The sequence below is a fragment of the Talpa occidentalis genome, unplaced genomic scaffold, assembly GCF_014898055.3.
Source record: "Talpa occidentalis isolate TD23 unplaced genomic scaffold, MPIMG_talOcc4v2.1 talOcc4.5, whole genome shotgun sequence".
Lineage (NCBI taxonomy): Eukaryota > Metazoa > Chordata > Mammalia > Eulipotyphla > Talpidae > Talpa > Talpa occidentalis.
Window position 1 is genome coordinate 44,862,064 of NW_023604861.1, and position 18,373 is coordinate 44,880,436.

At 38.0% G+C, this 18,373-nt stretch overlaps 1 protein-coding gene across 3 annotated transcripts in view; it reads right to left on the reverse strand.

The window, feature by feature from the left end:
* ATP8A2 (ATPase phospholipid transporting 8A2) overlaps positions 1-18,373 on the reverse strand; it is a 591,448-nt gene that overhangs the window by 428,622 nt on the left and 144,453 nt on the right. For all 3 annotated transcript variants that reach the window (XM_037527049.2, XM_054701459.1, XM_054701458.1), the window contains exons 16-22: positions 15,735-15,810; positions 11,635-11,740; positions 10,851-10,933; positions 8,114-8,163; positions 5,026-5,095; positions 3,369-3,453; positions 2,221-2,360 (exon numbers count right to left, since the gene is read on the reverse strand). In XM_037527049.2, the coding sequence (XP_037382946.1) occupies positions 2,221-2,360; positions 3,369-3,453; positions 5,026-5,095; positions 8,114-8,163; positions 10,851-10,933; positions 11,635-11,740; positions 15,735-15,810 (610 nt within the window). The remainder of the gene's footprint in view (positions 1-2,220; positions 2,361-3,368; positions 3,454-5,025; positions 5,096-8,113; positions 8,164-10,850; positions 10,934-11,634; positions 11,741-15,734; positions 15,811-18,373) is intronic.

Below are 18,373 nucleotides of genomic sequence, written 5' to 3' on the forward strand. Positions count from 1 at the left end.
CCTCTATATGGTAGAGGAAGAGTCAGTTCACACTGAGGAGGGGTGTGACATGCAAAGCTTTGAGCTGGTTTGCTTACTAGTCTGGAAGATTTCAGAGTCTTCACACAGAGTGTCTATTAACCTTACTGGCCTCCTCTGAGTCTCTCCATGTCAGAACACCTCAACTTGGTGACCTGACCATGGGAAGAGTCAATCACCATTTTCCCCCTTTATTTATTTGTTTTAATTGCAGTAACAACATTGTATATGATTCAGCAGAATGGGACCACACTTCTTCAGATACATGTTACCACCCCATTCTTACCACCAACGCACTCATAGTCCTTGACCATAGTCCACTGAGCCCCCTCCACACTCTGCTCTCCAACTTCCCCTCTCCTTCTGCTAACCTCAATTCTATAGCCAGACATCTACAGTGTATTATTGGTTAGGTTTATCTGACCCTTTGTTTTTTTTCTCTATATTTCACATATAAGTGAAACCACCAGTATTTGCCTTTTTCTTTCTGACTTATTTCACCTGGCATAATCCATTCCATTTCCATCTATGTTATAGCAAATGGCAAGAGTTCATCTTTTTTTAGAGATGATTAGTATTCCATTATGTATATATACCACATCTTCTTGATCTACTCATGTGTTTGGGGATGCTTAATTTGTTTCTATAGCTTGGCTATTGTAAAGAGTGGTACAATGAACTTAAGAGTGCATATATCCCTTCAAATTAGTATTTTTGAATTCCTTGGGTAGATATCAAGGAGTAGAATGGCTGGATCATAAGGTAGATCTATTTTTAATATTTGGACAATGGAAAATATATTGTTTCCCACAAGGGCTGGATCAGTCTACCTTCCCACCAACATTGTATAAGAGTTCCCCTTTTCCCATATCCTTGCCAACCCTTGTTGCTTTTAGTTATTTTTATTTAGGCCATTCTCATAGATGTGAGATGGTATCTCATTGTGGTTTTCATTTGCATTTCCCTGATATTAAGTGATGATGAGCATTTTTTCATGTGCCTGTTGGCCATCTGTTTTTCTTCTTTGGAAAAGTGTCTGTTTAGCTCTTCTGCCCATTTTTTATTGGGTTCTTTGTTTCCTTTTTTGTTGAGTTGTATGAGTTCTTTGTAGATCTTGGACATTAGCTCCTTGTCAGATGTATGTAATGCAAATTTCTTCTCCAGTTCAGTATGGTGTCTCTTTGTGTTAATGATAGTTTCTCTCACTGTGCTGAAGCTTTTACATTTAATGTTGTCCCATTCATTTGTTTATATTCCATTTCTCTTATGATTGGAAGAGGGATCCACAAAGATATCACTGCAGCCTATGTCCTGGAATGTTTTGCCTATGTTTTCTTCCATGTATGTTATGGCTTGAGGTCTTAAATACATGTACTTCTTGAGCAATTAATACATACTTAGTGCCACATGGGTATGTCACCCATTTAAATGCCTTTTTTATATTTACAGTAAAACAGAGCATAAGAACACTTGAATTCAATTATACTACTATCCATTCATTACAATGACCGACAAGTGAATGTAATAAAACTCAACAAAAATTAAGTATAAAAATGCAAAGGGAGGAAAAAAGTGCAAAGGGAAATAAAAATACATACAACAGAAGAAATGAAAAGAGTAAACAGGTAATGATTTCAAAGTTATGTAAATTGGAAAATGGACAGGCCAATGGTTGCTGACATGAAACAAAAGAAGCTGATATCCAGCACCCAGATTTGAGGGAATCCAATACATAGAAAGCTGCTGAATGTCTTGGGATAAACTGAAAAGAACAACAACAAAAAATAGGCAATATGGAAGAGATACATAGCGAAGTGAGTAATACTCTAAAATTACTAGAATAAGTGTGTAGATTCTTAGTTAGTACAATGTCCAACCACCCTGTCCCTCCAATTGCTCTGAAACTCAGCAGGGTGAGTTTGTCTCCTTTGAGCCTATTCTAAGGTAACCTAGGAAGTCACTGATGCTGTTTTTGACCTGATGCTTCTTAAGATATGATTATTACTTAGTTGAGGTGGCTAGACCTTTCAGATAGTTCATAAAAGCTATGTGTTTCTAAAAAAGAAATGACTAAAGCAAGTGGTTAATTGAGATATTTACAAGAATATCACTAGACAGCAAAGGATTACTGTTCAAAGACTCCAGTCAACAAGTGGCTAAGCCCCTCACTGGACACATAATGACTGCATCATGTGCAATTACCTTCTCAATGATTTCATAACACTCTTCCAACCGCTGAGCTCTGTCTTTCAATATGGTGCTGGCTTCTTGATAGACTTTCAGCCACTCCTCATACTCATTCTCAGAGAGGTCAGCATAAGCCAAACATAGTGTTCTCAAGCCTGCAAAACAGTCACAGTGCATCCCAGTGATTCCTCTGGTGATGGGGGCAAACAGGACAAAATGTGGCTCCATTTTATACTAGCCTGCTTGAAAAATGTTAAAGAAACCAACTGCTTTTTAGGAAACTCCAATCCAACTTCCACACGTATAAAAAGGGCACGTAGAAAAAATTCTCCTGTATGTTAAGATGAACCACCTCTTCTATAAATCTGAGAATACCTGAGCAGCCATGAGAGTGGCGTCCCCACTGTAGGAAGTGCAGGAGCGAGCAGGCCCCAGCTGTACATGTGCCGGAGGCAGGCATCAGCAAGCAGAGGAGGCAGGAAGTACATTTCAAGACAGCAATAAAAGCCCAATGTGCTATCACATGAAGCATCCGGCCTTCAGGCAGCCACCCTGTTGGGCAGGGTGCAGGTGCGTGTACACACGCCGCCATCAGAACACATGAAGGGGCGGAAGCAGCGGTCAGCATTTCAGCAAGGCACCTGCTTTCATCACATTCACTTGTGATGTCAGGGAAAACCTGACATCAGTGTTGTTTCAAGCCTTTCAGCTAACTCCTTTCCTGTTTTCTATGGGTTCAATGAGTTATTACTGCCGTAAGACACAGATAGGCTAGTGTCAGAAGGAGTCAGAAGGATTAAAAAGAGAAGAACAGGGAGATAACATGCATTTTCTTAGAAATGGAATAATAAATACAAGATGATTCAAGATATCATGAGTTGGCTGCCTTTCCCTTCTGTTCTTCAGGCTAAAAATGAGCAGAGTCACGTGTAGGTAGTTGAGTATGGACTTTCCAACACACTCTTTCACTGTCATAGACCCAGAATGTGGAGTGTGGGCCGGGGAGTTAGCACCCGGAAAACACACTCGTATGAAGCAAGCCAACTGCTGCACAAAAATGACTGTTCAGTGCATGACTACTTACCCGGGCAAGAGGCATAAACGCCATAAACACGTGAAAGCAAAGTTTCAATGGTTAAAAAACATTTCCCAATTTCACTTACCTTCTGTGGCAAAATATTCCAGATGGCATAATGTTTCCTCCATGTACTTTGAATCTTTTGAAAGTCTCTCAAAAATGACATTATCCTATAAAATAGGGAAATGTTGTGACTGGCAAAGCCTTAAGTCAACCTTGCAGTCAGCATTCTAAACATAGTTTTGTTTTAATGGTGTTTATCTAATGTGCATGTGAATACTTGAGTGGGCAAGAAGGAATATAGTTCTTGGCTGGATTCAGTCATGAGCTTTGGGATACAAATTGAGTATGGTTGTGTCCAAACAAAAACATATTAGAGAGGTCCATAGGAGCCAGGATAACAACCAGGGACACAGCAGCACCTACATTCACCCAAACTGGCAAAAATCCATACCAAAATGTATAATATTTTTTTGCAAAACAGAAAGGGTAAAATACACTTCCTCAATCATTCAGGTACACTCTTGCTTCCTGACATGGAGGAAGTTCCCAGCCAGGGAACAGGCACAAACTAGACACTGAACCCAGTTCACTTGAGAAACACACAGGCATGACACAGCACATCACCCTGTGGTAGCTTCTGTGACTGATGAGCAGGTCTGGGGGACTGGATGTCACAGACTCTCCATCACTACACAATACTAGGAGACTAAAATATTTTTTCAGAAATCTAGTTTAGTTAGGTCAGGTTTGAAAAAATCAAATCCCATGAAAATAAAATACACCATTGCAGCATTTTCCTATTCACATCATTATATAATTACAGCCTTCTTCTGTGGTATAGACTATAATGATAAATTAACAAAACGTAAAAAAAAAATCATCATGTGAGAACATAATCTAGGTGATCTTGATGTATCAATAAGTTGTTACTATAAACACAGAATTCTTTAGTAGTAGAATCCAGCCAATTCTAATACTTTTAGAATTCATAGGCATTACTTTTTTTTTAAGCTCCAGTCACAGTGTATTCAAATAAGACCATGTTTTTCCCCACAATAGGTAGATTAGTAAGATTTTCAATAAATCACTGATCCTATGTATAGCTTAGTATTCTTGACACCACCTCTTAAAATGAGCTTAATAATTCTTTCCCTCTGCACATAAAACTACAATTTAACAGGGTATAGTCGTCCAAGTAAGGTTCAAAAGCAGTAACATCTTTCATTAGAGAGAATACATTTAGATTCGATTACTAGGAGTTACAACAAAAGGTCTGGCCTAGGAAGCTGACCAAAGAGGGCAGTAAAAATGTGACCAAAGTGGACACTACCCTTACATGATCATGTAACTCTCTGTGATATATAAAAAATTAAACTGTGACAACTAAAAAACAGCTGCTAGAGAACCAATTACCATCGGTCAATACAAATTACCTGATCTTCCCAAAGTCGTAACTCAAAGGTGGTAAAACTTGAATCACAACTTACACTGCAAGGATATTGATGACACATCAAGTTACTGTTTCTGAAACCAACCGCTGGTTAAAAGCAAGCTTTTCACTGACCATCATTGCCACATTGGCTTGAACCATCAGGCTCTTTAGTGGGCTTATACTATTAGGTCAATTTCATGGTTGACCTGAAAGAGTCTTTAAACCTGGGGGAAACTAGAAGGGGTGATGAACCTAGCAGTTAGGAAAAAGAACCAAAGACTATGCAAGACATGTCACCAGTACTTACAGCCCCTTTACAATAGAGTCGAAGTTGTCCTGAAGGAGTTCGAACAATTACAGACATTCTTTTTCTGTCACTGTAAGAATTTAGGGAAGAAAAAAAAAAGTTGCCAGTGGTCTCTTTTATAGGGTCCCTGTCCTATGATTAAACACAAAACAAATCAAAAGATGGTTCTGAAAATGGTCAACCTCCGTTTTTCCTTCCCTCTTCCCCCAAGGTCAGACTTTGATTGTCATATATTTCCTGCTTTTTCTTTTATTTTTTTAGTTTCCAAATAATTGTAATTCTTTTTTTTAATTTATTTTCTTTATTTTTATATTCCCCATACAATTGCAACCCCCTTATTCTGACCCCATCCCTCCTTTCCCCGCCCCCCCCCCACCAAAGTGTGTCTCTGGATCATAGTTGTTTGTTGATTTTGATATTTTCTTTCTTATAGTTATTCTTTTTCCTGGTCCCTTAAAGTTTTCTAGATTCCTGCTATGAGTGAGACCATCCGGTATTTTTCTTTTTCTTTCTGGCTTATTTCGCTGAGCATGATCCCTTCCAGCTCCATCCATGTTGCTGCAAATTGCATGTGTTTATCTTTTTTGAATGCTGAGTAATATTCCATGGTGTATATGGACCACATCTTCTTGATCCAGTCATCTATTTTTGGGCATTTGGGTTGTTTCCAAAGCTTAGCTATTGTAAATAGTGCTGCTAAAAACATAGGGGTGCAGGTGCTCTTTGGAATTAATGCTGATTCCCTGTTGGAACTGAGTAAATACAGAGGGAGGGAACTGTAAGGGACAGAGCCCAGCAACACAGCATCAACACCCTGGTGGAGTTTTGGCCACAGAAATATTTCCTGCTTTTTCTATTTCTTTCTCTGTCATAAAAACTCATTGTCACAGCTATTACTAGTGGCAGAGACAGAAATGAAGGATTTGAGCATCTACCAAGTATATCCAATTTACTTCTGACAATACTCTGTTAAAGTCCTATTCCTTATTTCACCGCTCAAAAATGTTAAGTGCCCAGTATGTAACAAATTGGAAGAATCAATATAAATCCACTCAAAAGTTCTTCATTGTAAATGGAGTAGAAAGAAATTACAAATTTGTAGAACACTCCTAATTTAGCATGAAGTTAGGCTGAATGGCTCCTCTGCCCACCTCGACATGCATGCTTCCTTATTTATCTTTCATCATTGAGGCTTCAGTGGCTCCCCATTACCTACAGATTCCTTTTCTTTCTAAGTCTCCATCCACCTCTGCAGCCTTGCCGTCTCTCTCCTACTAATCCTCTCATACCACCCAAGCTTCAAGTAAATCAGAGAAATCCTATTCTCCTCCTATTCTATTCCATGCCTTTGCCTGAAATACATCCTAACAACAGGGCCCCCAACCCACCCATCTCTTTAGCCTAGCTATAAAGTTATTTCGAACAGTCTATAATCTCTTAGAAGTAGGGGACATTCTCTCCCCAGCCTTGTGTAAACTCCTACATCCTAACCCACAGCACTCTGTCTGACTGGATATGAATTCTCTCCCAGCTACCCAATAGTCTGGTTCCATCCAAAGTTATTTACCCAGCATTTCAGTATCTGAATGTATAAAGCTACCAATATGTTAAAGAAATATTCTGAAAATTAAGTAGCATCTGGAAAAAGATGTCAACTATCTAACCACAAATGATCCTTTTGTGCACTCTTATTTTCTCATATGTTTTCTTTAATACATCCTGTGTTGGGCCTCCCCGGTGGCGCAGCGATTGAGCGCTGGGTTGCGAAGCTGCCCGCAGCCTCTGCATCGCCGGTTCGATACCCGGCCGCTGGGCAAGGGTCCCACATGGCACGCAGACCTCTCCTGCTGCCTGCTGCTCCCCTCAGCAGTGTATTTCATCAGTCTGCCTGCTCCCTGCTCTGGCTCTGGTGAATTCTCTCACCCTCCCACACTTCTGACTGTACCCAGTGCTTGTATAAATAAATAAATAAATCTTTTAAAAAAATACGTCCTGTGCCTCCATACACATTCACTTATTTCTAACTCCCTTTCTCCTCCTCATGCCTCCAATATTGCTGATCCAGTTTACGCGATCATACAACAGCAGTTTCCAGAATCACAACTAATAATGGGGTACAAAATCTAGATATGGGGCCCACAATATCTAGAGAAATGCCTGGGGTGGCCCTCACATCCACACATATGGACAGTGTAACCCCCACTCCCTCTATGATCTATTACTTACTCTTATCAAACATTTCTCTCTTCCTCTAAACACACAACCCCACCAAAGTTCAAGTGTGCAGTCCTAAAACTAAAGACAAGGCTGGAAAGCATTTCCTATGAGAGGTTTAAAAATTAACTTTCTCTAATAGTTTATAAAGCTTGTAAATACAAGTTGAACATACAACTTGCAACTTACTTCACAAAGGTTACTGAAGACTCAGCTAATTTTAATAATAGGAAATTAACTGTATTCTAGTATTGATAGTTCAGTGCTAAGAAGAAGCAAAGAAACAAAACATTAATATATTTTTTTCTTATTTCGACCTATGAATGGTCTAGGGAAACAAACAATCCAATAAATACTCCCAGGTCTTAAATTCAGTAAACCACACTGAGGAAAAATGAGTCTGAATACATCCAGGAGATCTGACCTACTTGGGCCAGGCCTGCAATTTGATGAATCAATCTAATCTGTCCTCATTTGTCAGTTTCCCAGATCTCACATGGGACTGCTTGGATGGAGCATGAGGCAGGACTTTATGGGGCTTGGGGAAAACCAATAGCAATAATGCCCTAATCACGTATTCCAGACCATGCAGACGTGTCTGCACCTGCTAGTGTAAAAACACCAGGTTCTGGAAATCTAAAGAAAAAAGAAGACATGGAAGGATAATATTTCAGTTGAAAAAACAAAGAATGACTTGCTTCACTTTCTTTAATGAAAGTCACAAATTCCATGGAGAGGAGAGGTTGATGAGATATACGTACTGTATTAAATGCTTAAGAACTATATTTAATCCTGCCATATAATCATTCAAATACTCTGATGAAGATGTAAAATATATGTGTTTTTTATTTCAAGTCATGAAAGAGAAACATACCTAGAAAATTCCAGGACATTAAGGATTCCAAATGTCTGTTCCTGTCCCATCTAAAGGAAGAAAAACAGGCTCTTACCTGAGATATAAATTGTTAAAGTCACAAAACAACTGAATCCCCAGTCAAAATCTCTCAATATACAGATAAACAGCCATCATTCTCCCTTTCTCATTCTCTGTCACCTGTAAGTCTGCAAAAGCCTTTTCATCACGGAGTTTTCCCAAAGGTCAGTCTGGTGGGGTCATAGCACCCCCTTCTGGTGAAAACTTTTCATTTTTCTCCAGTCAGTGTGGCTGTTGTAATAGCAGACTTCTGGGCTAGTTGACACAGCTACTTCCAAGACATGAGGTAAAGGAAACTAAGTACCCACGTGGAACCGTGGCGCAACCTATGCTACTGAATTTTATTTCATAGTTTTAGATATTTGATAGAAGTACCAAAAGATTGTGCTGTAGCAAAATGTACAACTATTTACACTGAGATTCATAAAGACAAAAGCAGCATCCTGTCACATTTTCTGTCACATTCACATTTTCTGCCACATACCTACACCTCAAATTTTGGGGGAAAATGTTTGGAATTCAAAGCTTTTGTAATTTTTTATTTAGAAATATGGGGTGATGCATCTGCATCGGATTTTCAGAGAAGCAACTTTGAGTTCTTCAAAGTTGGAACCTCAATATTCTCAACTTTTTTTTTTTTTTTTTTTTTTTTTTTCAGAAAATGCCAGATTATGTATGCACCATTTCCAAACTTTTAATCTAATCTGCTTTCTATTTTCTCAATATATCACAGTGCAAAGGATGCGGACTTTGGAGTTCAACAACCTACGTTTGAATTCAGTTTCTGCTGCTAAATGTCTGACTTTCTTATGAATGGTGACAGTACCTGGATCCCTAGGTCTGAGAGAACTATTGAATGAAGTACCATGCAGATCACCCAGTACACGACTAACACATAGTGCACTGAATAACCCACAACTCCCCATCTTAAGCACAACTACTGATGCACTTTAATCCAGCCTTCATAGCCTTATTCCTCTCTTTCCACAACTACAAATTCCTGTTTCCTTAGTCTGGGCCCACTTTGTTAGGTCCCAGTGCCTGCTGCCACCCCAGCCTTCTGCACTGGGGCTGTCACCATCAGGGGTCGATCCCCTTCTGTTCCCCTGCTACATCAACCACTTGCACGTGCTGCCTGTGGACTCCCCTGCTAACCAAGTTGAGAATTGTTTAATGATATACCAGTAGTAATGATAAATTAGGATTTTTAAAGAGATTATCATTTGTGAGTCTTAACTAATCAACTAATCATTTCTATTCCCAGATATATGGACTTAAAACTTGAACAACATGACAAAGGGATGCTTTCCATCAGCATTTAACATGTGATGACACCACCAACAGGCTCCCTAGCTTCCCACAATCATCTGGCACTGTGAGAAAGGCAAAGGCAGCCATGCTGTCTTGGGTCTCCCTCTGTGCTCTGCCAGTCCACAGCACTGACACTGTGATACAGAGAAATTCAGCAGCCATACAATAAAAAAATCCTTTGGTGAAAGGTTAAAAGTCTCCTTAACCTAACAGGGAAGAGACTCCCTTTGTGAAAAGCTTCTTTGCAGGAAATTCAATATTCAGTCAGTACTTTGTTCCAACTTACGATGATTGCATATTTCCTTAAGCTAAATTCCTTCTGTTTGTTGAAATTAAGTAAAAATAATTATCTGAGCCCCTGTACTCCATAAAAAAACAAACTGTAAATGCCAAGAAATGGGCACTTTGAGTAAGGCTGACAAAGTGGGCCCAGACTGAGGAAACAGGAACTTGTAGTTGTAGAAAGAGAGGAATAAGGCTATGAAGGCTGGATTAAAGTGCATCAGTAGTTGTGTTTAAGATGGGGAGTTGTGGGTTATTCAGTGCACTGTGTGTTAGTCGTGCCCTGGGTGATCATAGGTTTTGCATATAAATAAAGGGGGAAACTGACTACTTTCAAATCAGAAAGAATATCAAGTTATTATACCAATTGAAAATGAACTTCAAATGCACTAAAGTGGTCTAGAAATTTAAGAGTGAATAAAGCCATAAAACATAATAATTCATGAGTCCTTCCCAAACTGAGGGGCAGAGAAAGGTAGAGAAGAGAAGGCAGTGACTGCCCCAGGCCCCTCAGAGTGTAATAAAACTCGATTCTGCTAACTGACCGCAGGGACAAATGCCAGTGCCCTGCAGTTCCGGTCATCGATTTCTCCTGTTGCCCCTCTCAAGGGCACTCATTTGATCTTACTCTTTTTTTTTTTTTTTTTTTTTTAACTAAGATAACTGGTTTACATTGTTGCTTGTGTATTCTTGATTTAAATTTTTCCTCTCACTAAATTTCTCCCTCTGACTCCCTGAAAGGAAAACTCAGAAAAAATTATAGGATAAATAAACTCCTTGATTTCACGGGGTAAAAATCATATATATATAAATGTATATACATAAATCATATATATCTTCTTTGCTGCAAATACGAAGGACTTACGAGGAAACATTGAGAAAAATTACTGGAATGCAAAAAAAACCATGAATAAGCTAATATAATCATACAACATCCTCAGCTTTACAACAGGTCTAGTTTCTCATAGGAAAAAAAACAGACAGGCAGCTATCAAATTTACAGTAGATGTGCCATTTCAAATATATAGTCTTCCAAAAAGCAGTTGATTGACAACACCGAGAGGTGCCCAGGACTGTTCCTTACCGCTTCTATGATGACTGAGTATGGTGTTCTGCCTGTGAAGACAAAGCCCAGCTTCTTAGCTCCTTTCACCAAAGCAGCTTCATCTATCAATAGAGAGTTGATGAAACATTGACTGATTTCTGGTCATGTTATAATTCTGTTTAGTAATTATTATTTTTCAAAATAATAAAATCCACACTCATTTTAGGAGACCTGGCCTTAAACACATAGTAGCAAGGCCTGGCGTATAGAGGCCTCACACTTATTCTTTATCACCAGGGTCCTGACAGGAGCATTTCTATTTGACAGGAAGACATGGGACTTGCTAAAATTCACCAGGACAAGAGTGATTATATACCTACTACTCTTGGTTGGGTCAAGTTTTCTCTAGTGAACATAAATATTACGTTCTAATGACTTTTTAACTAAACATCCCTAAGTAAGCACTGCTTTGGTTAGGGAATTCATAGAGCACAGAAGTGGGGAGAGAGTTAGCACTCTGGCACACAGTTCATCATCTGCTAAGAAATTCCATGACCGATGGGGGTGATCAGAGAAATGGGTGCTCCCCTTGAGAGTTTTGTCTAGCACAGTGACTTTGCTAGGAAGTTTGAGATGACTGGGGTCTCTCGGCTGTCAAACTGTTTCTAGAGTCAAGTGCCCAGCACCAGCTTTCTTTGCTTTCAGCACTGGTAGCAATAACCTATGAAGTGGGGTTGTTGTAGATAGGCTACACCAGTATGTCTCCACCAAATGGGCAAACACCCAAGTCTCCAGAGAAGGAGACACTGGGCACTTCCCTCACCTGGGGACGAGGCCTGGTAGATGATGTTGTCTCCGTCCTTCTCAGGAACAACAGTGTGGCACACAGCCAGAAGGGTGAGGAATTCCTGTATGCAAGGAGCTGTGGGCTACAAACACAAACCGGAGTTAATCTGTGCTAGAGCACTGCCATCATTCATCAGAGTCAGGTTTGAATCACACCCTGCTTAACACCCTCTAATGGCTTCCTTGCTCTTCAGGACAGAGGTGGAGATGCACAAGAACTCAGGTCCCCAGGAACTGCACCTGCTCACCATCTAGTCCCATCTCTTGACACTTGCCTGCTGCGCTCACAGTCACCATGGTGTCTTTCTGGAAAGGAGGCCTGTCCTTTCCTGCTGTTCCATCAATGCCTCTAACTGCTTTTCAGCCACTTTTTCTATTTATTTGTCCTCTGGGCTTCAGCTTAAAATTGCTTTTGCCATGCAAGCACATACAATCAGGTAAGAACAGGAGGGCACTTGCCCTTTCTAGGACTCAGCAGGCACCCCACCTTACTCATTTTTAACACTTCAAATGCTCCTGCCACTCATGTGCTTTTCCCCACTTCTAAAACATCCAGGAGGGCAAGCAGGCTGTCTGCCTTCCTTCCTAAGGTATCCCCAGGCTCAGCAAACAGAAGGCATGCAAATCTATGTTGGATCCACATGGCAAGAACTGATCCACAAACCCATGTGTCCCTGGTCTTTCTATTCCACTATGTTGGCATTTGTTTTCTATCAGGTCTGTTCTTTGACTTTATAACTTCTTAAAACCTGGAAGGTACTACACCCCTTACCTATTGCCTTAAAAAAAAATTGTTCTGGTTATATGGTTAACATATTTCTCCTACCCACCCCCTTAAATAAGGATACACAATTCTTAAACTTTTCATTGGATTAGACTACATTCATAATTAGTCTACCCATAGAAGAATACAGTATGCCTTTCTATTTACTACAAGCTCCTAAAATTTCTAAATATCAGTTCTAACATATTTCCTATCTCCTTATTAATTCAAAAAAAGTCTGCATACCTACTATATGTTAAGCATTGTACTAGGCATCTTGTCTACTACTTTTTATATAAGTAAAAACTTATTTCCATCATATTTTACAAGAGTTTACTGTTTATATAAGAGATTCAAGAAACTCTATGAGCCTTAGCCTGATAAACAAATAACATAGAACTTAGGAAAAAATTCTTTGTTCATATGAATTTTAGACATTAGTTTAACACGCAATTATAACTGACATTGCACTAGCCCACTGAGTTTCAGTTAACTCTTCTGGGTTTTCAAGACCATTATCTCATCCATAGATGATGCCTTTCCTTTTCTATCCTTCTTCAATTGTTTTCACCATGCTGTTCATGCTAACACTTTAGGAATGAAGTTCAAAGTCAGTGTGGTGCCAGGCTTTCATGTGCTGAAGTTATTTTAATGATGTCTTAATGTTTCGTTTTTAGATAAGCACCTGGCTATAAAGTTTAGATAAATGTGCATTTTCATACCCAGGAAGAAACTTGGTGCTTGCTATTTTTTTGTGCAAGTTTTTACTCTGTGTATATTTTTGTTTAGTCACAAATGGATGATGACTAACATTTGAAACATTTTCAGTTTCTCCTTTGACCCCTAAGGTCAAAGGTCAAAAACAATTGTATGGAAGGAAATCACAATTGTTTGCATGACTTCTTATCAACCTTCACAAAATAAAATACATGTTATAGGTCAGTGAAATGAAATAAATTTGAGAATTTAAATGCAGTAAGTAGATCACTTGGTTATTTCCCCAAAATGTGGTAGAGTAGAGGGGAGAAGCATTTTTGGACTTTAGCTTATGGAAGTCCCCCATTCTTATCTAAATTGTCTTGGGACCATTCTCTAAGATTAAAGTATGTGACCCAAGAAAACCCTGACCTTCCTCCCAAGGGAGTATTTCCATCTGCTACAGAAATGTCCTTTTTTCCTGAGTCATCATTTTTTTATTTTCTGGATTCTTTACCCCTGTGTTTTAAACCTGTGTGGACCAATAGTTAAGATGGAATTTGCTTTTTGGAGAATAAACCTATAGAAAATTTGAAGGACTAATCTTTTGTCCCTTGATTACATTTCTAATCAATGACTTATATTTGTAGAATAATTTCCTAAAGATTTGCCAAGGAAGAGCACATAACTTTCTTTTATATCATTATGTCTAGGAGTTTTGAACTTGAGTCTTAAAAAGAAATTATTTGTATAGTTATATTATTTAAATACTTTAAGTTGCAATTTGTCATAGAAGACAATTTAACATGTATTTCAAATAAATGGAAAACATTTATTTCTAAATATTCAAAGCATTTTGTGCATACTAAAAGGTACTAGCTGAAGCACAAAATTATATAATTAAACTTATATGAGGTACCTAGAATAGGCACATTCATAGAGACAGCAGAATAGAAGAACTAGGGGAAGAGTGGATGTAGAGTTACTTATTAGCAAGTAGAGAGTTCTTTTGGAAGATGAATAAGTTTTGTATACAGGCAGTAATGGGTACATAGTAGCTAGAATATATTAAACTGAATTGTACATTTATTTTACAATAAATAAAAAGTTTTAACTTCTTAAAAAGTTTATATATACATATAAAATATGTGTTTCTGTTCAAATTGGGATGGCGAGTAGGAAAGGAGAAAATGAAAGAGTGATAGAGGCTTAGAAAGCTGCCCTTAGTCTAGATTCATAGTTTGTTTTCCTAGCACAGATGACTAGGTGAAACTGTAGAAGATGAGGTGAGGTGTGCATAGCACTGTTGCAACTTGAAGAGAAATTTCATCACCCACATTATTATTGCCCTCATCCTAAATACTGTTTGAAAATACTTGATACCACTTTGGGAAAGCAAACCCTCACAGTGACTTATTTCTTTGGTACCCTTAATTAAAACCACCCTCTTCTAGAAAAGTTCCCTCTGAGATGCCACCCTTCTGCTTAGAGAACCTGTAGCCAAATGGCTGGATCTTTCTCTAAGATCAAAAGTCAATGGAGCTGCACCATTGCCTGTGACTATGTCTCCAGCAGCGCTTCCTGTGTGGTCTGGGCATCATCAGGGCCAAGATAGGAAGCCTGGACCCCAGCCTGTGGACACTGGTGTCTTATACACTCACATTTCATAATTGCTTCTAGGAAGGTTTTCACATTAAAAAATAAATCAGCACTAACTGTGGTAGAGAAAAAAATTTCTTCACTGAAAATTCAGAGAAAGTTTAAAAACATATTGTAATATGTACATTATATGTGTGTGTGTATCTTAATAAAATTTTGGAAAAATAGTTTTAACTTTGATCAAGATTACCTAACCTTAAAACTAAAATTTATTTCAGAAATAAAGTAACCATAGTGGATCCAATTTATACTGACTGCTCTGGTTCTGAAATATTTAGTTGTTGAGTACTTTATGAAGTTAGTAATTTTTCAGATTAGCCTTTAAATCAAAAATGAAAATATGCAATCCTACAATTAACCCTGTTTTGTCATAATAGTTGAGATAATGAGATGTCAGAGTTAAGTATGGGATACAGTTGGGTTCTGAATCTCATTTCTGCATTTATCTGCTGGGTAACTTTTGGTCAAGTCGTTCTTTCTTGTCACCTCCCTGAGATAACTTAAATGCTAAAGAAAAATCTATGTCAAATGTCTGATACATAGCAGAATGCTCTATGTTATTATGCTATATGTTATGTTTTACTTTGTTTTCTTAATTATCCTACTCAATGGATACGCAATAACTTTTCAAAATACTAAGATACCTCTTCGATTCACAACTGTGAAGAAATAATATTAGAGAAATCTTAAAAAGTAACTGAAATCTGAACTATTAGAGAATACCATGAACATAAGACTCATTTTGATGCTGGTGTGCTACTTTATAGCTTCACTACATTTTTAAGTTCAGTGTTCACCACAAAGCATTTATTTAAGATCACTTTGCTGAAGTATTCACACCATATATGGGAGGCTGTATCATTCCCTAGGTTCCAAAATTGTACCTTTCAAAACACTATATAATATATAACACAACTGCACAAGCAGTTAGATGTCCTAGAAGTAAATGGTGGCCTTACATGATGATCCTCAATGTTCTTCAAGAGCCTGGGATCATCAAAATCACATGAATCACTTGGGGGAGGAGATATCCGGCTGAAAGAGAAAATGGAAAATATTTATCCAATTCAAAAGTTCCTTTAACTAATGCAGACTTAGTAAGAATCTGTCTTCAAGAAGATACACACCTAAAAAGCGTTAAATTTATATTAAACTTTTAAAGATTTGGTGTACTATATATTATTTCAAACCTCAAATTTGAAATAGTATATATTACTATATGTTAATTAATATGTTTTATTAATATAATATATATTAATGTTATATATATTAAGATTTTAAAATTTGGAATACTATATATTATTTCAAACCATAAATCTTTAATCTGACTGTGAATAAAACAGCTACAAGGAGAAAACACAGAGGCAAGAACCAACACCTTGACTTTGTCATTTTAGGTGGTCTCTGCATAACTTCTACAAGAGAAAATTTCCAAGAATTCTGCTCAAAGTAGGTAAAACAGGAAGAAGACTGTGTTGAAGGCTGTGTTGAATCTGTGTAATGATGGCCAGAGCTTGTAGAGAGGAGGAGACAAATAATTATGAGAACTGAAACTGAGATGATGGCTGTGTGTGCTCTCCCATTGAAGAAAACAAAATTATGTATATTCACATATTCACATTCCTTCCTGTAACCCTTTCTTCAAAGACAATGGAAGATGAGAGGGTAGCAGAGTTGATGTCAGTCTTTGAATAAGTTGATGGTAGTCTTATCTTTTGTCAGAGTTTAGCAAACATAAGGCGACAGCTTACAAGGGAGGGTAGCAAAAATGCAAGCTGATGCTCTCAGCAGAACCCTGTGAAGGCTGTGGAAACAACAGTATGAGGTTCAGGGAGAGTGGAAAACAGGGAGAAGACTCAGACTGCATGAACCCTCGCTCACCCACTCAGTCCAGCAATGGAAGCTTCTGCACCCAGGAAGAAATAAATGTCCATCCTTTAGAAAGATTAAGCCAGAGTAGCACTGAACTCAGGGCCACTGGGCACATGGGCAGGTAGGGAAGGCAACCTCCCAAAACAGGAACTTTAATTGAAATCCTTTATATGCTGGAAGGTACAATCACCAATCTTCTACCTCCCTACCTCCACTGAGCTCCCATAATATCTGCAGTCAGATTTATAACCCTTGGCAGGAAACTGAAGAGATCTTTTCATGAGAAGATGACTGGCCAGCTCACAAGATCTACAGAAACTGACAGCCAGGCATACTCTAGCAAAGTAGCAGGTCCTGACTGATCATTCATCAGGGAAGCCAGTCAGTCATCAGTCACATTGCCCCCCTACACACACAGCCCTACCAATCCACTTTGTTAGTGTACAAATGCTGAAACATAAGCAGACAACATTACTAGCCAGAAAAGAAATGCAGATCAAAAGCACCATGAGATACTACTTGACACACAATGGATAGACTATCATTCAAAAAATAACAAAACAAATTAACAAGTGTTATGATGATGTAAAAATACTGTGCATTGCTGGCAGAAATGTAAAATGGCAGAGCTGCTATAGAAAAGCTTAAAAAGTTAAGCATAAAGTTACCACATAATTCCACTTTTAGGTATATGTACATAGCCAAAAGAATTGATAGCAGGGACTCAGATACTTATACATCCATGTTCATTACAGTATTAGTCACAATAGCCAAAAGTTAGAAACAAAGCGGCATATATAGACCTATATATCTCTATGTAGATATATAGATATATATGCATACAGAGGAATATCATTCAGTCTTAAAATGGAAGTAAGTCCAATACATGCTACAAATGAATGAACCTTCAAGAATTATGTTACGTGAAATAAGCCAGACAGAAATGGGTACTGTATGATTCCACTTATGAGGTACCTAGAGTAGTTATATTTAAAGAGACAGAAAGTAGAAGCTTATATGCAAGGAAGAAAAGGGAATTATTTTTTGGATACAGAGTTTCATATGAAAAAGTTCCAGAAGTAGGTAGTGGACAAGGGTATAAAAATGCTTTTGAGACCCAGTAGTAAGATCATATGAAAACTTCACTACAAAGGATAGAAAATCAAATGAAAAAAAATCAGAAAATAAAAAGTATGGAAAAGGGGAAAAACGATAACAGAATCAGAAGCTTAATATCTGATCAAGAGGAGATCCAGTAAAAACAGTTGGAGGAAAACTAACATAAAAATAACAAAAGGACATTTCCAAGAACTAATAAGAGAAAATTTCCAAATAGAAAGAACCCACTAAATGCTCAAATTAATGAAAAAATAAACCTACCCCAAACATATGGGTATATTCCAAGAATACACAGAAAATCTCAGAGGCTTCCAAAAGTTGGGGGAAAGGTGTTTGGTAAGATCACACATGAGGAACAGTACTAACCCTCAGTCTCCTTTATGGGAAGTCTAATATTATCTAACATTTTAAATTTACAAATTAATACATATTTTTTGAAATATAAGGAATAAATATCCCTAAAACAGTCTGAAAGTTGAGTTTGGCTGGGAAGTGGGATGTGAGTCGGACATATTCGACCAAGGGCTGGCTATTTTTTGGTAAAAAACTTGTATCGTTGAACTTTACAACAATATTCAAATTTAAATTTTACTCTGGTTCTCTCTTG